We start from the raw sequence: 20,938 nt of genomic DNA on the forward strand, positions 1-20,938 counted from the left end.
CACTGGTCAGCATTGTTTTCAGGTACAACAAGCAGCTGTTTCCTGCAGAAGAAAACCTCAGATAAACACTGCATGAACATAGCTGTTTTGAAGGTTTAGCAGCTCAAGAGCCATATGCTTTTCTAAGGAGTTGGTGGACACCAAAACGGAGCTAAAAGAGAGCAAATACCGAATGTCAAATGGATGTTTAATATCTATTGGATGTGTAATTAGACAACTATTCACTGATATGTTTGCAAGATAACCTTAATGAAATAATAATATATTATTGTTGTGTTTCACGCTTGTTGCATGGCCACCGACAGGCCAAAACAATTCACTGACATAGGTTTTAAGACAAACTGCAGAACAACTTAGTCAGGGACGTGTTGGGTTCAAATCCAAGAGCACATGCTGGCAAAGAGTAATTCCAAGGGTTCAGCTGGCTACCACTAAAGGACGGAGCTATAAAATTAGAACTCAGCGCAGTACATAATATTTATATTAAGTATCTCAAAGACTTGTTTCTTAGGGGGTGGGGGACTCATGCCCACCAGACTTAAGTGTTACAGATATATGCTTGCCAAGGTTTAATACCACTGGTTCCTTCAGGTTCTGTGGTGCAGGGAATTGGATTAAGTTACTGTTACATATTAAAAAAAAGCAGAAACCACCAGAGTTTTAAAAACAACGTCAAATTCTGGACTATGAAATTTTAGAAGAGTAAATTACCATCCTAGTTATACTCTTCATGTATTTTTTTTAAATCACTTCATTTCTGGGATGTTTTCCTTGGAGTGATATTACTGGTGATGATGATGCAGGTGCTTGTGTCGATTTGTTTGCAGCAAGATATTTTTGTTAAGTATCATAATGGAGACGAGTCTTGAAATCTCATTGTGTCATCTTTTACATTACTGTAGTTCTGCATGATTTAATGCCAACTAAATGCCACCTTTTCGCTTTGGTTTCATTTTTTAATCTTGAAACCACAGATTATATGAGCTGTCCTCTCTGTCCAACTTCGAATGTAAGCCACGACAAGGACTTAAAGACCTAAAACAAATGGGGTATCTCAGGAAGACAGACACATTCTCTCTTCAGTGGCCATAAAGAAGACAAAGCTTTTTACAGTATCAACAGACACAAGACATGACCTTTTGGCCCCCATAGGGCAAAAGTTGAGAGCTCTGGGACATGAGGCCTGGTTCCAGCAGTCTGCCGGCAGATGAGACGTATGTCCTCCTCACCACATTCCTTCCCATCTTAGATCACTGAACTGCTCTCTCCCTGGCTTTCTGCTTTTGGTCCCCTCCATCCCAAAGCAATATAACTCTTTATTTTTGCCCGGATGACACCTTATAAAGAAACCAAAACAAACTGCGTGGTACAAGTGTAATAAGCTCAGTGAACCTCAGCTGGTGCCCGAGTTTGAAATTCAGATTAGTCTATTGGGGCTGGAGGTTAAGTAGTCAAGTAAGAATTTCCTACTTCCATTTAAATGAGATTCTCCAAAAAAGTGAAGTCATCACAAACAAAGGTTCAGAAAAGTCTGCTCTGGAGACAACACACATGGTGAATAAAGGAATGAGCCTGTGTTACCTGGGGCTGTATCTTTTATATCTGGGGACAACTGAGCTACTGAGTGAACCGGCTGCAACACAAGCCGCTTCTGACTTCATATTCATGACTTCTGATGGAGGGGGAGTGAACAAAACAACAAGCAAAGAGAGTATAGCTGATTGAAGCTAGACCCATACACTGACTGTCACATTCAGAAAGTCAAATCTCATCTCGCTCAGACTGACGAAGAGCGAGGTCATCCTCCGCAGCAAACACTGACTCATCTCACACCCACACACAAATTGAAATAAGAAATCTTTCTTGTATTCAGATCTAAAGGCTCATAGTACAAATGCTGTCTTAGTTATCTATCAATGCGCACAACCTCACAGGGAGGACACACAGGGACACCGGCAACAAGCCTTTGTGACGTTGGCCTACAAACAGCAAGGCAGTATTTCCCTACAGCAAAGTGCAAAACACGTCACTTTTTTTTAAAGAATAATGACAGCATGCACAAATGGAGCCTGGGAGCATCACAGTGGTGCTGCCTTTTCAGACAAGTCATGTCCTCTAAACAGAAGTCCCTTCACTGAGCCCTGCCAAGGGCATGCGTGAGTGTAGAGCGCCCTCTAGGGGACAGAGCTCTGACTTGATTGGACATGAGCAGCAGTCAACATAACAGTGCAAGACATCAAAGCTCACCCTATGCAAATGTGGCTTGAAAATAGAAATAGTTAAAACAAATGACTTTTGATATGCAAATGTGCAAAAATTTTTAATACATTCCTACTATTTACCATGCATGCGTGCATGCTTTCTTTCTGTGTATATGTTGCTTTATCATTAGTGCTTATGTAAAATGTATGAATCAAAATACAGAGATGCCTTTGTGGTTCTTTTCTTCTTTATGCAAGTCAGCTGTCTTGGGATCCCATATACAGATACAGCAACACGACCCCAAAATTTCCTTGGGAAATTTGGAACGATCACCAAAGCAGAGCTCTCGCCGCGCTGCAGTGACAGCATTACGGTGTAGGTCAACGTGACCGACAGAAGTGTGCTCATCCCAGGCCCGAGACGAGGCAAGCCGCTGGGAGCCAGGCTCTGCCGCAGCATGGCGCAGATATGTGGCCAGGAGGTCACCCAGGTCAAATGTGGAAGACACCACAGTTCATCATTTCAACACACACAGCCTTGGAGCCTTGGTTGGAGTGCTTTTGTGGACACAACTTTGTCAAGAACTGTAAATGCAAACAAAGAAGGTCCCATAGCTTTCACAATTCAGTATCCATCACTAAGATGCTCACAATATTGTCAATGTTGTGCCATCTAGATAGGGGAAAGAAAAAAATGTAATTCTGGAATGTCAATCAAATGGTTTGACTTATGGTTCATTATTTTTTTTTGCAGTCGGGCTATTAAATATGAAACCTGCCGAAAAAGGTGAGTCTGGCAACAGTGGATAATGGGAAAGTGAATTGCCAGAAACCCCCCAAAATATACTATTAACCCTCTGTCACAGTCCAACTACTCTGCAAAGAATGTGGCCTTGCTCAATTTTCATCAGGTTTAAAAACTAAAATTCAGCAGCTTAAAGTTTATCAGTGTACAATTATTTTAAATAGTAACTAGAGTGAGAAACAGATTGCAAATAAAGGCCGAGCATGCCACCTGGAGTGAATTCCCTTTGAATCGTCCATTTGGTTAATTAAACTCTATGAATAATCAAACATCTGAAAAGCAACAAAAGGTCACATTCTCAGAAGGAACAGTACACTTCGTTCTCACAACCACACTGGATATCTACTGCCAAACACGGTGCAGTAATTACAAACTAAAATAAGAATTAGTGTGCAATACAACAAGGTTTGGATGGACTATCAATTAAGAGACTTTTTTTCATCTAATAAATTAGCAACTTAACGAGAATAGAACTGAAAGTGTTGGGCAAAAGGCGTTTTGATTATAATCATTCTAATGAGTCACATATCAAATGTGGTGTGCAGTGTGGTGTCACCCAGCAGTTTCATTAACATGGTTTTCCATTACGTGGCCCAACAGACAGTGAGAGCTTACCACAGCGTGCAGGACTCCTGTTTGCAGTTGCAATAAGGAGTCAACTTGTCAGCTATGGCCCCCTTGTGGGAAAAATGACAACTGTTGTTGCAGCTGGGAAGTCAAATAAACGTCAACCCTGGGATGTGTATTTTCGCAGACAGTGATTTTAATTTCAGAAAATCACAAGTTCATACACCTGCCATTTTCACTAGAAGTTAAATGCAAGGGTTTCAGAACAGAACAGGCTTCAACGTCTGTTACATGTCAAAGAGCTGCAGAACAGAAACATATTGGTATTGTGTCAAATACAGATATATATATATTTATAAAAAAAATCTTTCTTACCTTGTGACACTACTTTTAGACTACAGCCACAGTTCAATATTCAGAAATCTGCATGATATTTCAATGAACCTGCTAAATTTGACTAACAACTCAAAAAATGTGGCTTCTCTTTGACTAGGTATTAGTTACAGAACATGCCTTCATACACACATCTTGCTGTTTACTTCAGTGATCAGTCATTTGAAATAAAACTATTGGGACTCTGGTACAGCCTCTGCGTGGCGTCATGCTTTCCCTCTTCAAGCCCACTCAAGCTGGAACATGTCGAACATAAAAGTCATTGTCAAAGTAACTTTATTAAAGGCGAATAACTGTGGTCTTGTAGTCTTTTTACTATTTATTCAGTGCTTAACTGCAGGGACATTTTTCTTTTTGAATGAGCTATGTAATAAGAAAGTCCAATCTTGCTCTTGCAGACGATATTGTTGATGTGCGAAGTGAGCCTCTTGATGATTTTACACAATATTTCTAAGAGAGTAAGGTTTAAGACAGAGGGTCGAAACAATCCATTACGATTAAGTGCTGTAGGTTTGTCCTTCTGGTGGTTGTGGAAGCTTGATATTTTCTTTGGCCATCATTAGACGCCTTAACTCTTGAAGAACAATTTTAATGCTATAAGAATTCTGCCATTTTGCTAATATTGGTATGCTACGCGAATCCACCTGTGAGACACACACACAAAAAAAAGGAAATAAATCAAATCAGTCATTGTGTTACGATCACTAACAGTGACCTATGGTGTGCATCACAAAACTGCAATGCAAAACTATTTCTGAGTTCGACAGAAGACACAGAGCAACACTCAGACATAACCCTGTCAGACGATGACGGCACTTACCATCCCGTTGGAATTATTTATCCCATTCATGTTAATTTTTGTTACAAATCTAACAGTCGGGGCTGCCTCTGGGTATCTGGATCCACATTCCACTTTCAGACTGTATATCCTGTTCTCATAATTGGTCTGCGAAAACAAAAAAGCAGAAAAGTATATATTTTTATCAGTGGATCTAGATTTTCTGTCTGTATGGGAATGATAATCCACATGTTGAGTTTGCTCCGCTTACTCTTGCTGGTCCAATGATCATGCCTGTCCACCGTGTGAGAGTCATGTCTTCATCATCCTCGAGGCCCCAGCTGACTGTGCCATCGCCTTCGCCCTTCTGCCCCTCTTCAAGCTCCTCCAACAAGCGAAAATTGCGTGGAACTTTAACTCCTAGAATAACAAAATTGGAATATCAATGTGACCAAATTAAGGCAGACAAACTTTTCACTTTGATTTTGATAACTGCAACAAAATTGCCAAATATTTGATCCAATTCAAGCGTGAGGATTTGCTGCTTTTCCATATGCTAACTCATAGTTACATGAATATCTTTGGGTGTCTTTGTTGCTAGGATGAAAGGAGTAATTTGAAAATGTGACAATACGCGATGGGTACATTTCACTATTTTCAGAGGTTCGACGAACCACAAGGTTCACCGATTTATCAACAAACTTATTGGCAGAATAAACAACATATATGGGCTTCAACAACTTACTGATCATAATCATGTAACTGTTTTATTCTATTTAGAGAAAATTTAAAATATCCTTTGGTTTCTGCTTTTCGTGTTTTTTTTTAAAAATGAAATATCTTCGTCAATCTGTTTAGCTTGTTGATCGGACAAAACTATTTTAAGCCAATTGTGAGAGATTTTTAAAAAATTAAGGCTTTTTTACAATTCAATTTCTAGACACTAAATAATTAATAAACAGAAAGCTGATAGAAAACTGATGAGGAAAACAACCATTAGTTACCGCAGCCTTGAAAGAGTTTTAAACTGAGGGTCTCCTTCTGACATAGAACTGCAACATCATTATCAAAGACTTTTTATCTCACTGCTGATGCTCCAACTGTGCATCCTTTCACAGAAGCTAATGCAGACACACGTTCGTCTTGCTAATCCTAGAAAAGCAATGCATGCAAATGAGTAAGCGTGTTAAACGTGCAAGAAAGGACAGGTTCACATGAGAGATGACTCAATAGAATGAAGCCCAAAATGCAAACGGCCCCAGCAGGCAACACAACATGATCTTCCTGCTGCAGAATTGCATCTAATTTATTACCATGTCCACAAGACATTTACTAAACATATCTAATGCTGCTGAAAACTGAAGGTTAAAAAACAAAGGAAAAAATTACACTGTTGACAACCTCTTGGAAACAGTCATGAGGTTTGGAGCACATGGGCCTTTCCAGCTGATTTCTAACAAATGATCAGGGGAACATCCGCACGTCTTATGACCAATGTTGTAAGAGCTGACTTGATAATAGCATCATTCAAAACAAGTCAATCAACATGTTAAACTACGGAGAAAATGTTCTCAGTTCAGACGCTGCCATTACACACAGCCTGACAGGCACTCACAGAGGTGTAAATGATGAACCACTTACAGCTCATGACGGGAGGAGCGGTGGTGGTTGAGGGGACAGCACTTAAGTAAAACGACTGCTATTCATAATTAGAATCCTAAAGACGAATTCACAAGAAAGGGAAGTGAAAAGAGCATTTTAAAAAAGGCCCTGTGACTGAGACAGGAAACACGGTGAAAACATTTGCATTTTCCCTTGCCATCAAATCATTCGCTTCCACCTCCACTAATCTCAAACATCATTAATCACAGTCAGCCATCAGTCACAAATCATTTTCAAAATCAATATTTCCCATCCGGTGCTCAACAGTCACAGTAAAGGGTTGACTCTTAAATGGAACAAGAGCTCTCACGTTTACATGAAAGGCGTTTGCTCACAAGAAATTGTTCAAGTTTTCAGTTCTTTATCCACATGTGAAAACTGGTAGAGAGAGCAACGTTAACGTCAGCAGCTGATTTTCAACCACTGCAGTTTTACAGGTATTAGCATACACGTCAGCTGCTAAGTAACAAAAAAGATACTACAGCTGCAACTAACAATCATTAACATCATCGTTTAATCTTTAGATTATTTTTCTCAACAGTCCAAAAACCAAAGATAACAAGTTTACTGTGATGTAAGTCAAAAGAAAAGCAGCAGAACTTCACATTTAAGAAGCTGTAACCATCAAATGGTCCATATCTCTGCCTGTAAAATGAGTTTAGCAATTAGGTAACTATAAAACATAATTTGTCGATTTTCTGCACATTGACTAATGATTAAATTCATTTTCAAGTTTGCCCTTTAAGTTTACCATTCTCTGTTTTGTGTGCTCTTGGTGATACCGTATGAAAATGCAAATATGAAGCCAAGTTGCTGCACATTGGGAGGAAATGAATATTTCATAAAAACAAACACTCATCTGCCATGTTAATGTTGCTGCAATTGTTCTGTGTAGAAGCCACTACTACCCTACATTATGACCGACAGAATAAATAAGTATGGTCAGCGTCAGCCACGGCTTATGCCTCTTGTGTATATTCATCACTCTTTAGTTTTATATATTTCCCTCTATTGTTTGTTGTTGTCTGAACACACCCAAAACATATTGAGGACTCGTGTAAGATAAGATCACTCAAACCACATTCAGAGGCAGCCTGGGCCTCATATGATCACATTCTTTTAATGTGTCCTGGGCCCCACTAAAGTACCGCCTCCTCAGCTGACATCCTCAGCAAAACAACAGGTAAGAAGTCACAACAGGCATAATGGATTACATGCAGTCTAATTTCCATTTGGTTCACTGTAATCTAAGCAATATGTTTGGGCTTTCTTACCTGCCAAGGTAAGCAGCAGATGTTTGAAAACATACTGTCTATTTCAACTGATTTCACCAATAAACTAGAAAACCCGATCTCACCAGATTTCCTTAAAGAACTTGAACAGTTTTCAAAGGTGTTGAGTCAGAAAAACTAAATGTTGTGAAACAACTACGGCAAATTCTTAATCATTCATTCTGGTACATTCAACATTAACTGCAGTACGCTAAGTTTTTTCTTTCCTTGTAAAAAGCGTCAAGTTGTCATGTCACAGCTTTTCTGCTCTGCGTTTAAAGTGCGTCTTATCTGACAACATTTAGCAGCTGTTTGAACACACTGTTTCCACTAATTTCCCATTTAGACTAAACTTATTATTAAAGATAGCATCTTACTGATGGTAAGCATGGCAAATTTGACAAATACTCTTAACAATAACCAATACTGGCTATTTTTTATTTCGTTTATGGCGAAAGTGCACAAAAGTTGCTTTAAAAAATTCTCACAATTATGTGAGCTGTTGAGCTAGGAGAAACATCAACTTTGTGAAACACTGACTATGACTGACCTTCTTGTGAATTTGGCAAATGATAGTCTTTTTGTGAGTAAAACACTTCTTTTTGTTTCTGGTGATTGTTTATTCAGATGTGACAATCTACAATGTATATATTTTAACAGGTAAACAGATTACATGCTTATTTGCATACTGACTGGGGGAAAAAGAGATCCAATCACAAGTGGTCACTTGCCACACACATGAAGACGCATTATGCCAGGTCTGAACCATTGACTGCATATAAAGATATACATCTACTGACCCTGTCAATATTATGTTACATTCAGTTGCAATGATAATACAGGAATGTCAGAAATATTAGCTTAGGTCAACTTACAAAAAAAAAAAAATCCACCTTCATAACATTCAATAGCTGTCAATGCTTTGCTGTCCATAGGTGTGACACGGACTACTCATGGTATCTATTGGCACTGATAATTTAAACCTTGCCATATTAAAAATGAAATCAGCAGGTCGCGCCAAATGCTCACAAGGTAGTTTCGATTATGAAGTTACTTCCCTGTTTCTCCACCTTGCAGTAACGTCTCCGTGGTGTGTGGTTAAACTCACGAAAAAATAAATAACTTAAAACTTGTGGGAATTTTAATATTACCAATATTCTATCGGTTTTGCTGTAATTCTGTTCATTTTCTCAAGTTTGAAAACCACGCTATTTGCTGAGCGCTAAAGCAGGCATGGTCTCCGACTATTTACTGAAACAAAGCGTGCCAACTACAGTATAACGTTAATGATTTGTCAATCTGGTGAGCTAGCATGCTCCCCCGCCCAGAAATGGAAAATATTTACCTCGCATAGATAAACTGAGTTATTTCCCGCTTCTATTCTTGGAATTAAAGAGTATAAATCCTGTTAAATTTGAACAATAACGTTAGCAAGTGGAGCGCTACAGAAAACAGCAGCGCGACTGGTCCCTACATTAAACATTACCGTCACCTTTATGCTGTTGCGATCTGCGGGGTTTCAGAGGCACTATCAAAATCTCCAAATAATATTCGTCACTCTTAGGTTACTGCTGCTCAAATGATATTTAATGATATATCAATACAGATTTGTTCCTGAACCATTACTATGTTTATTCCGATCGAGTGACTCTGGTTAGCTAACCGGACACAACGGGATCGACACACTCAGCCGCGCGGTGATGGAATATTCTAGCAGCTAAGTTAGCTAAGCCAGCTAATACTAGCTAGAACTGTCTGCGGTTGTTTACAGTCATCCCATTAACGGACAAGCAACCCACCCCATTAAACCCCATATCACAGTATAACGTCCACGGGATTTTCTTTATTTCAAATAAAGTATTCAGTAGCGATAGTGACGCTTATTTCTGACACCTTGTGCTATTTCAGCTAACTCACGGGGCAAGCTATTCGGACGCTTAAGCTAGGTTAGCCAACACAGCAGTTCCATGAGATAGATGGCTCCCATGAAGACCATTGCTTTAGCGAGGGCATATATTAACGAATTAATTGCAATTCGGAACATTTTTGTAACCATCTTATGAGAGCAAGTAGACACGATTACTGGCTAAGACGACACCACGACTCCGGTTTCGCCTTCACTTTGTACCGCTGTAGATATTAGTTTGAAGTCACACAAACCTGTGGAGGCCGCCATCTTCTTCAGCCGAGTCCAGAAGCACACAGAAGTGTGACATCACAGCGGTTAAAACCAACAGCAACACCACACCGGCGCAGCGCCGCACTGCAAGCTGCCCTGCTCATATTCAACACTGGTTTTCTCACACTTGTTCTGTTCATCGTGAGTGTAGCCTGAAAGACGGCAATTGTACACTTGATAACGTGAATCGACTTTTAGCCTATTGAACCCTGATGTCTCCCTTAAATTTCCACTTGAGCGGCATTAAAGTACGTAACACATTTCCAATAAAGGCCGAAGACGGGAGTTGGCCTTTGAAGTATAACTGGCAAAACAAATTTCAGTGATAGAGTTGTAAAAATAAATTAGCAGTAACAAGGATACGGGATTCAGAACTGACTAGTTGTTAGTTACACAGTAATTAATCTAGTAAATACTGTCGGCAAAGAGTAAAAAAACAAACAAAACCAAAAAAACGACCGACAGTTTTATGCTACTTGTTAGCAAAACCTTAGCTTCAGATGACTGGTATTAGCTAGCTTAACAGTATGTAGACCTCACTTAAGACTAACATCACCTACTTCCGGTGCACTTAGGAGGAGAAAACCTCAAGGGGTAAAAACACTTGTGATATAAAGAGCAACTTTATTGTCACACCTACATTTGGGTTTGTTCAACGCGTTTATGTAGTTAACTATATAGCGAGAAGTGTAGTTAAGACTAAAGGTGTTGAGTTAAAGTGATATGCATTAGCAGTGACAAGGAAACACAAACTAGCTGTCAAACTGGTTACGCAACAAGGAGGAAACGCTTGTTTTCCCAACAAGCTGCAACTTGTTACACAAGCCCAAATGTGTTGTGTTGCTGAAGCTTTGACCTTTTGCAATTAAAAACAGCTGTAATCAAGACCACTTAGGGATAATGCTCCAGCAAGGACGTTCGTGGAGATACAAGTCAACCGCTTATGAATATTTTGCTTATCATGAATAACACAAAATTGTGAATATAACAATGTCAGGTAGACGCCCATATTCAGATATGCCTCCACAGCAGCTATGCTGGCTGAATTATGAGGTGATATGTATAACACGATGGGCACGTCTCTTCGTTTTGTTAAAATAGCCCCAAAAACATGAAGTCTTCACTGTGTTTGGCTTCAACACAACACTCCGTAGTTCTGCCATAGAGTAGAAATTCATTTGATTTCAACAACTGTGAGAAAAATATGTTGGGAAACCTGAAATTGAATTCAATAAACTGCAAGCACTGGGGAGAAAGCCAAGCACTTTCAGTGAGCGACATTTTATTTCCTTCTCTATTAACAAGTAGTCAATGCAAACTGCAAGGACAAATCAACAATGTGGAAATAATAAATCACTGACTTGACTCTCAGTGATTATAATGTACAAGCTGGATGGGAAAAAAAGAGCTTTTTACCATAACACAGAGCACAAAAACAACATTACTTGAAAACAAACAAATGAAATACAAGCACTTTAAATATTAGCTCTATTCACTGATAGGCATTTTGTATTATTCTGCTTTTTTTTTTTTTTTTTTTAAATCACCATAGGAGACTAAAGGTTGAATGAGTCATGTTCTGAATCACAAAAACCAATGATACTCAAACTCGTAACACACCCAGAAAACAAATGGTAGTTCAATTGTACAAAAAATATTTTACAGCATGAGAAAAGCGATAGACACGGGACAGGATTTAAAATTAAGGACTGTACATGATCGCAGGATGCGTCTTAGGCGAGGAGACGAACAGTCTTCCCAGTGACCGTCAAGTAATCCTCGTCAGCCAGGGCTCGGAGCGCCTCGTCGAACAGCTCCTTCGTGATCGCCTGAAGACAGAGTCAGAAAGAAGTCATTACAGGAAGTACAATGTTTTATATACATTTCTTTTTTATTTTAAATCAAACAACATATTGATTTCAAAAGGTAGTAACGTGAAAGGCAAAATAATATATTAACCGTTTCAGACTGTCCTCTGAGGTCATCGAGCAGCTGCTGGTATTTCATGGCAGGTGTCTTTCCCTTTGCCTGGATCAGTTTCTTCAGGGCTTGGGCGATCTCCTCCTTGCGCTTGCGGGCTGTGGCACTCATACCTGGAATCACATATTAATGCATTGAGATAACTGTCGGGCTGTGACTAACCATCATTTTCATGATAGCATTGCTCATTTCGGTTGACTAGCAGTATGTTTGAAAAAATAAATAAATAAAAAAATCCAATGATATTCAGTTTTTTAACACATTACACAAAGCAAAGCAGCAATTCAGTGTCATTTCTTACATTCACTCTTTAGACAGTTGCTAATATTCTAAATACATTCCAAAATGGCGCTTAACATTCAGGCCCCGTGTTGCATACCTGTTGTGAGGATAGAGATGTCAACAAATCCTGTTCTGGGGTCAGTGGCCGACTGTTTGAGGGCCTCTCGGTGCAGCCGCTTGGCCTCCTCCACGTCGATGGTCTCCACCTTCTCGGAGAAGCGCACCTTGGCGTGGGCCTCTGCCAAGCGTATCAGGGACTCCAGCTGCCTGGGGTAGGCGGACACCATCCCTCGACCGCTGCCTATCTTCCTCATGTCCACATAAGCCTGAGGATCAACATGAATAAGTTGATTTCAAGTTTGATATTAAATTAATTTGGTTTGACACTTTAAGACAAGCGAGCGTGTAATTTGGGCAAACGTCACGGCGAATATTCAACACGAATTGCGCGAGACAAAACAAACCTCAATGAGGGCCTGGCTTGCTTCCTCGCTTAGCCTCGGACTGATGTATGTTCGTGCATATGCGATGTAGTCCCTCAACACAGTCATGTCGAGGAACTCTTCCTCCATCTGCTCCTCGCTCTGGTAGTACAGCGACACCAGGTGGTGGGCCAGCCTGCGGTCATAAGCCTCGTCTTGGGGATCCAGCATCAGGAAGATGAGGTCGAATCTGATGAAGCAGGTAAAAACCCATAACAAGTGAGAAAGCAAGTCATTAGGACATAACGAGATGATATTAGGGCTGAATGTCAGTATGCACCATTTGAACAAGTCCGGTTAGCTGCAGTCCTTCTTTATCAGTGTGTTTTCCCTGGGTTTGATATGTCACACACTTCTCAAACATGTTCTTAATGAACAGTTTGCTTCATTTAAACTGCAAGCTTTTCTCTTTTTTTCCTCTTTTTTTATTTTGAAGTGAATCTTTTCTAAAAGGTAAAGTACTGACTCAATGTGCCACATGTTCAACTGTTGGGAGAATAGTTTTCTTCAAATATGTTAAGTTTTTTTTTTTGCTGTAATGAGGGGGAAAAAAAAGAAGGTGTGTGTGCTGAAGTAAAGCTCACCTTGGGTTAAAAATGAGCAGAGGATGATTAGTAAAGGATCTGGTTCTAGATAACATCTGATGACTTTAGTCTCTAAAGAAATACTGTGCCAAAAGGGTTTAATTTTAGAACAGATATGGCAAGTACTGTTCCTCATTTTACCTTTTGCCGTATTGACCCATGATAGATGTTCTTATTGCCTGGAGCTCAAGCTGCTTTGTGCTGCTTGTCAGCGCGTAATTGCTGCTGATGTGCAAACCTACCAACCTTGTCAGAATAAGTTTAACTGTGATCAAAAGTGTTTTAGTGTGTGGCTGCTGACTTGATGGTATTCACCTGGACAGCAGCGTGTGAGGCAGCTGAATGTTTTCAATCGTAGTCTTTTTGGGGTTCCACTGAGATTCAACAGGGTTAGCAGCAGCCAACACAGCAGTTCGGGCATTCAGCTGGCAGATAATTCCAGCCTGCAGACACATACAAGGTGATAAACATCAACTGGTGTACTAAGAAAAAACATGCTTGTATTTTTACTTTTCCTAGTCTATCCTGGTTGCAAATTTGCCAAACATACCTTGGCAATGGAGAGAGTCTGCTGCTCCATGACCTCGTGCAGCACAGAGCGCGTGTTGTCACTCATCTTGTCGAACTCGTCGATGCAGCAGATGCCGTTGTCGCTGAGCACCAGAGCTCCAGTCTGCAAGACCAGCTGCTTGGTCTCTGGGTCCTTCATCACGTAGGCGGTGAGACCCACAGCGCTGGAGCCCTTCCCTGATGTGTACTGGCCGCGGGGCACCAGGTTGTAGACGTACTGCAGCAGCTGGGACTTACTGGTGCCGGGGTCTCCACAGAGCAGGATGTTCACCTCGGCGCGGAAGTGGCCTCGGCCGGTCTGACTGAAGTCCTTACGGGTGCCGCCAAACAGCTGCAGCAAAATGCCCTGGAAGCAAGGGAGAGGGATATACATACTAATACTGCAATACTGTCAAACAACAACTTATATCATGTTACCATTTAAATGAATACATCAGTCTAGAAGTGGGATATAAACATATGATTATCAATACTAAGACCACAGTCGATACCTCCTGGGGTTTTGTTTATCATAATCTAATGTAAGGCTTCAGCCCAGTAAGCACCAAAGACCCTGACACTAGCACACAAATACGGATACAGCCGTTAATATTAATTCCACCTTTACGTTTTCTGCTATAATATCTCAAAATGTCTGCTTGCTCCAATTAGGACACAGAGGTGCTTCAGATTTCTGTTGGATGTTTTTTTTGTTTGTTTGTTTGTTTTTTTTTTTTTTTTAAAAAGGCCGGTGGGGCATTAAGTCCAACGACCAGAATGTTAGCACAAAAGTCCTACCTTCAGTGATTACTCTTGGGACTGGGTGCTCATAATTTGGCTTGCCTCTAATCTCTCTCTCTCACACACATACACACTCACACACCTTTTTAATGTCCTCGTGCTCATAGATACTTGGTGCGAGGGCAGAGGAGAGGCGCTCGTAGACATCTGGCTTGGCTGCCAGCTCCTTCAGGGTCTGCACTCGGTCTTCAGTGAAAAGCTTCTGTTCTGCCTCCTCGTCCAAACCGTGCAGGCGCTTCTCGTCCGTCTTACGGAAGTGGATGGCGTCGATGTGAGTCTTGTATACAGACTTCACATTGCTCTGAATGGGGTTTACGCGCATGGGGACGGCTCTGTAGATACCTGCAGGGACATTTGAGCAGCTGTTACGTCTTTTGATGAATGGAAACGTGGACCGATTTACTGGGACAGTGAGCTGATGAACTGATTTAACAATGAGGAAAAACACCAAACACTTTCTAAAATCTTGCTGCTTAAATGTGAGAAATTGCTGCTGGAGCAGTGAATATAATTAAAATATTGTATTTGTTGACAAAACCAGAAATATGAATACATCATCTTGGGGTTTGACAATCACACACTGGGACAGAATCTTAAGGACCATTTTAGAGCTGAAATGATTATGCTATTGCCAGAAAATTAATCTTGATCAGTGGTTTTCAAGTCATATTTCAAACAAAAAAAATCAGACATATTCTCTTGTGTCAACATTTCATTTGTGAAGATTGGCTGCTTTTTCTGTTTTAAAATGACCAAATATTTAAAATTTTTAGCTCCTGGGCAGTTGGTTGGACTAAAGAAAAAAAAGGAAAGCAATCTGAAGACATGACTTTCAGCTCTGGAAATCTGATATCCAATTTTGACTGTTTTATTTTCATACAAAAAAAAAAAAATAACAGAAAATTTAATCAATAATGAAAATACTCATTATCTGTAGCCCCGGCCAGTAAAGATTCAGGAAATCTTACCAGTGATGTTCACGCGGTCTCCTGGCTGCACTTTATCAACCAGATCATTATGAGCATAGACAATAGTTGTGTGAGGTGTCTGACCAGCTGGCATGTCCTCTGGAGACTCTTGAATTTTGATCTGTTATGAGACAAGATCAATAAATGAACAGATGTCATGACCTCAGCAGCAACACACAACTAATTACCACTTGATATATTCTGAGATTAGGTGTCGCTGACTGTAGGCAATCTGGCCCGTTAGCAACCCCTCAACCCCATCTACCTCTCACCATCTGTTTGTCTGAAAAGACTGAGCGATTGTGAACGAGCGCCAGGCTGTGGGTGTTGTTGCAGTGGCGACACACAGCCGGCTCAGCAATGCGCCCGCGATCCACCTCCACACGGGTGCTGTAGGCGCACACCTGGCACTGGAAGAAAGCCTCCTGCATCTCGGGGATGAGCTGCGAGGTGCGGATCACCATGCCGCTGATGGTGATCAGCTGATCAATGTCTGTGAAGGCAACACATACGGCACACAGAAGCTTTAGCCCGAAGCCGATACCTCACATTTTATCAAAGCAATGAACAATATTCACAAAAATCCCACACTAAATATGGGATGGAATATTTCAGTATGGTAGTACTAATAAGTGTGATTTCACTTTGTACGCATCCCGTGTCATGGGCTGCTTTAATGAATCCACACACCTTCTGGGTTCAGGCTCCTCATGTTTCTGGTTTTCAGGGCGTTGTAGGGGCGGACTTGGATCTGGAACTCCAGGATGGAGTCTGGGAAACGTTCGAAGAAAAGCTCGTTGACTGCCATGTCAAAGGTTGGGATAACTTCCTGCAAGAGGAACAAATTATTATTCATTACCAAGAGAAATAAAGTAAAATTTAAGACTGATGCTTACAGTAATCCCAATATTCACTTTCAGGATAGTGTAGCTTGTTCATAAATTTGCTCTCTTTTGTATTCTGAGAAAGCATAACAAACTAAGGCTCTGTTTTAACACTGATTTATTATTGTGTGGCTGTTTAAGCAGTTGGGTACTCTTCTGTTTGTTTGTTTGGGTTTTTTTTCAATCATCGGTCAACTGGAAGTTAGAAGGACAGATGCAACTGTGGTAAGAGAAAATATTTCTTCAAATCTAACTGCCTAAAAAGGCACACAGGATCATGAAGATAAGTAAACGTGAAGGATGAGCCATTACCTGTGGGTAGCAGATGAGCTGCCTGTAAAGTTCTGCATCAAATGACTGCACATGCAGACAATTCACATTCAGAACTGGATCACCAACAACACTGATCTGTGAGACAAAGAGAGAATATCTAAATTAAGAGGGACACACTCTTTATCCCCTCGTTTCCTGTATTTTAGAGGCGAACATGGTCAAAAAATACCTTAAACAAATACAACAAATGAAAGAACACAATAAAATGAATATGTAAATAAGCACACTACCTCTTCCAGCTTCTGCATGTATATTGGCTCATTCAGGTCCAGACCAGCGTTCTCATCTTCATTGGAGGTTGGGTCAATGAACCTCTGCAGGAACCGCTAAAAGCAAAGTTGCCAAAAGCATGCAAATGATCAACTCTTCTGCACTAAGATTGGGGAATCGAGGGGGTGTTGATTTCCTTTAAATCCTTCACACTGGACCTTTGAGAGTCATTGTAACTGATGATGTGCAACACCATACAGAATGAAACTGTGGTATTTTCTAAGGCGGCTATCTTTTCGTGAAAATTTCATACTGCTGAAACCCCAGTTGTGAATCTTCTAACAACTGACATGTAAGATTTCACACCTGAAACTTCTCCTTGCAGGTCCCCACATTGACGTCAGTCCCCCAGATGACAAGTCTCTGGCCTGCATTCGTCTCGCTGGCTACGGCACCATCGGCACTTGGCTGTGAAAACGTGTGAAAAGTCTTAGCTGCTGAGGTTTAAAAACTAGTCATCCTTACTTTACTTATTAACTTGACTTAGTCTGCAAAGTTTAATGCTCACGCAGTTATTAAAAATAACAAGCATAGTAAGTATTCTTTGCTTCTCCACTGACCGGCTCGGAGTGAAGGTCGACTTGTGGAGCCTTCCTGACTGACCCCAGATCAGGACGTTGTCTGGCCGGGGTGCCACGCACTCCACTGCGTGGAGTCCCTTCAACCCTGGAGCTGGGGGTCCCATACATCAGAGGGGAGCTCATGTCCACTTCATTGGGTAGGACTGTGTAAAAATAAATAAATAATTAAATGAATGAATAAAATTGTAACCACACTGGAAGTTAACTCAAAACAAACAAAGAGTGCAGGCTGCTGGAGAAGTAACGAAAATGACGGCCTTTTGGTAGACCTTCTGCGGTCCTGGCCGAAATGCACGATCACAGGATAGCCATTCGTGAAAATATTAAATTGATCATTGGCGAGGATGTTCTATTCTCTTCTGGTCTGAATGTTCTGGGTGATCCTCTACCACTGTACGATCTTCCACCATCACATGCAGAATGGATTCGTACAGCTCTGATGCTGGGTAGAAAGATTCTGGTCGGTGACTGACTTGCCCCAAGTGAACATATGGTTTGGTCAACTCGGGACAGTAGCAGCATATGAGAAATTGTTTTTCTGTCACATTCATAGGGAGCATCGGGCTCTGACATGGAAAAAAAACCCCAAAAAGCTGGAGTTTGTAAATGATCAGTGATGGAAGCCGTAAGCGTAACAGCTTGGAGTATCCGCAATAGCCTTGTTGTGTGAAGTATTTGAGTGACAGTGTGATGTTATGCATCTTTTCTTTTTATTATTAGTCTACTGTGTCTATCTGAATTTATGATTATACAGCTTACCTGAGGGCCGTGGGCTGGAGAACAGCGAGGTGTCCTGAGGCGCTGCTGGACTGAGCATATCGGTGGCAGGCGAGGTGGGCATCGGCATCAGGTCCCCTCCAGAGGAGTCCTGGCCTCTGCGCCGCTGAGAGGGAGGCGATGTGGGGCCCTCGCTGCTGGCTGAGAACACACAAGGCACAAAGACGTCTTCATATAACAGAACACTTCCGAACACACACTACCTAATTAAAATCAAGCTGACATCACAGAGGAACAACAGTTTAAATCGCAGCAAATTGTGAGGTAAATGAACTCACGAGTAGCTGGGTTGGTGGTCCTTCCTCGTTTGCGGCCGCCAGGAGTCGATGTTGGGGAAGACATTGTTGCTGGGATATCTAAAGGCCAAATCGATTCAAGTGAATGATTTTGCATTTTGTGCAGCCACAACATTTTAAAAAGCTGACTGTTGCAGGCAAATTTTCTGAATTTGTAGAAAATTGTATTTGGACATTGTGATTGTTGCCAAAGATCCTTACAGATAGTGATGTTCTGCCCCCCGTGATGTTTAGTTTACAAGGTTACTGTTTTGATTAGACTAGCCTGTTCAGCCTTGCAGGGCCTTGAGAATAATAACTTGTCCTGTTCCACAGTCACCCTCCGCTACCTGCTAAATGTAATCCTCTAAGTGACACAAAAAAACTGTTTTAGGTTTGATACTTTCCAGTTAATTCACCTGTCAGGTTTGATGGCTGATATTTAGCTAAACTGTCAAAGCAGTTGCCTGGTATTGTATTAGTTTATTGAAATAAACCCAATAAAGCCCATGAACCTGTTATTCTCATTTATTCGATAAGGGGTTGTAGATATTGCAGTTTGTTAGTACTGTAGTTGAGTAGTGTGCAGTATTTACATTGTATTATACATTACTATTTTGTTTACCAAGCTCCAATAATTACTCTGCATGTGAACACTTTGAATGTTGAGTTTACAATGAACTACAATAAGCTCCAGTCTAAACTGCACAGAAGTATAATGAAAAAGTTAACAACAGCGCCTACGCATCAGTACGTTAACTCTTAACTGGAAACTTTGCAATAACATCAAATGCGCTATTGTTCAGTTATGTACACACACACACTGTTTCTGATATGTTAATCGAAGGTTTTGGGACAGTTAAAAATAACTCCTCCACCATCTGACATGTGGCTGCAGAGGAAACAATAAGATGAACCTTAAGTGCATTGTATGATCTCAAAAGTGAGATCGAAGTTAACATAAGTTGATGACAATCAAACAAACACGTGTACTAACAGAAAACCTGACTCGACCGACATAATCAATAAGTTATTAAGAAATAAGTTAAGCAGATGAAGCACACTCTTACCTTCTCTTCTGTTTGTGAGAGTGCTGCAGATCTGGCGCGAAACTGCGGGTGACGTTGTTTTCGCGGGGAACTTTGGGCCAATAGCAGGCCAGGATCGTCCATTTTCTTCCGGCCGAATCCTTCACTGCAGAGGGGTGTTCAAGTTGGCTTTCATTCGCCGAGACTTAAATTAAAACGAGTAAAAGATATTATAAACTAAATTAACTGTGTAAAGTTTACAAAAACTGCGGGTATTTCTTTCTATTATATTCAAACTACGATCTGCAGTTCCTGTTCCGGGTCTTATGCTTATTGATTCCCTGAGTGCTAATTTGGTTTGGTCCAACAGTCAACGCTCTTTAGCCTGTGCATTTTCATCACTGAAAAAGTTCACATTGCGAAAATAAATAAATAAATCAAACAGTGGCAAAACACAGAAATGTGAACAATTATAAAAGCAAAAAGGCAAAGTATCCTGGGAAATAAATAGTTAGACAAATAAAAACATATTTAATGGGTTTATAGTTCAATTACAATAACATAAACAAAATAAAACACATCGTACTGAATATATTTTTATCAACGACAAACGAATAAAGTAATGTAATCTTGAAATGTTTTTAATACCTAATACTAACTCTGCATTTTTTTTCTGTAGAGCTGATATACAGTATATATGAGGGTAAGAGGAAGTAATTTTACTTCATGTGATTTTATCCTGCAGATACCGCAATTGACCGCCAGGTGGCGCAGATTCCGTTTCGAAAACAGCTTTGATAGAGGAAAAGTACAGCACACTTCCTTCCTTGAGAGGGTGGGGTTTGGGGGGGATACAGGAGTGATTCCGAGAAGTGTCAGTACATGTGTCCCTTAAGGGAGGGCGGGGGGTAATTATATTGTATAAAAAATGGAACCATGTTAATAACTTGTGATTACAGGGCAAATAAGGGTTTTTTGTAATGTAAACTGTAGTGAGTACACCCAACATTATACAGCCTCCATTCATTGATATCATTTATTCCTTCCTGTATGTTCAGAACACAGAAAGACTTTGACATGTACGTTGATAGTTTGGTTTCCAACTCTTGCCTGTAGCTATACTGTATAATTTCTCATTTATTAAGCTTGTAATACCCGTTGAGGTGTGTTTCCCTGTGTGTGTGTATACGGGAAGCTACTAAGAACATTCATTAAACTCCCTGCATGTGTTAATTACAGTTGCAAGTAATGAATATCTTTTTATTATTGATGCGTCTGCAGATGACAG

At 40.6% G+C, this 20,938-nt stretch overlaps 2 protein-coding genes across 3 annotated transcripts; both read right to left on the bottom strand.

Annotated features, from left to right (window-relative positions):
* Window positions 1-3,747: 3,747 nt before the first annotated feature.
* Window positions 3,748-9,994, bottom strand: ube2v2 (ubiquitin-conjugating enzyme E2 variant 2). Of its 2 annotated transcripts, none has more exons than XM_046408247.1 (4): window positions 9,838-9,994; window positions 5,016-5,164; window positions 4,787-4,912; window positions 3,748-4,610 (listed from the first exon to the last, which is right to left on the bottom strand). In XM_046408247.1, the coding sequence occupies exons 1-4, from the start codon at window positions 9,851-9,853 to the stop codon at window positions 4,464-4,466; spliced, it is 438 nt and encodes a 145-aa protein (XP_046264203.1). In that variant the 5' UTR covers window positions 9,854-9,994; the 3' UTR covers window positions 3,748-4,463. The 2 variants fall into 2 exon arrangements, with proteins under 2 accessions (XP_046264203.1, XP_046264204.1); XM_046408248.1 differs by lacking the exon at window positions 9,838-9,994 and adding an exon at window positions 9,023-9,045.
* Window positions 9,995-11,121: 1,127 nt separating this feature from the next.
* Window positions 11,122-19,827, bottom strand: mcm4 (minichromosome maintenance complex component 4). Its single transcript, XM_046408245.1, has 17 exons — window positions 19,693-19,827; window positions 18,626-18,703; window positions 18,330-18,488; window positions 17,550-17,713; window positions 17,296-17,397; window positions 16,950-17,045; window positions 16,699-16,794; window positions 16,193-16,331; window positions 15,775-15,995; window positions 15,503-15,623; window positions 14,617-14,876; window positions 13,735-14,100; window positions 13,500-13,627; window positions 12,583-12,790; window positions 12,216-12,444; window positions 11,816-11,949; window positions 11,122-11,685 (listed from the first exon to the last, which is right to left on the bottom strand). Exons 2-17 carry the CDS (start codon window positions 18,687-18,689, stop codon window positions 11,590-11,592), a joined length of 2,583 nt encoding a protein of 860 aa, XP_046264201.1. The 5' UTR covers window positions 18,690-18,703; window positions 19,693-19,827; the 3' UTR covers window positions 11,122-11,589.
* Between the last annotated feature and the right edge of the window lie 1,111 nt (window positions 19,828-20,938).

The sequence above is a fragment of the Scatophagus argus genome, chromosome 13, assembly GCF_020382885.2.
Source record: "Scatophagus argus isolate fScaArg1 chromosome 13, fScaArg1.pri, whole genome shotgun sequence".
In the NCBI taxonomy this organism is placed as follows: Eukaryota; Metazoa; Chordata; class Actinopteri; family Scatophagidae; genus Scatophagus; species Scatophagus argus.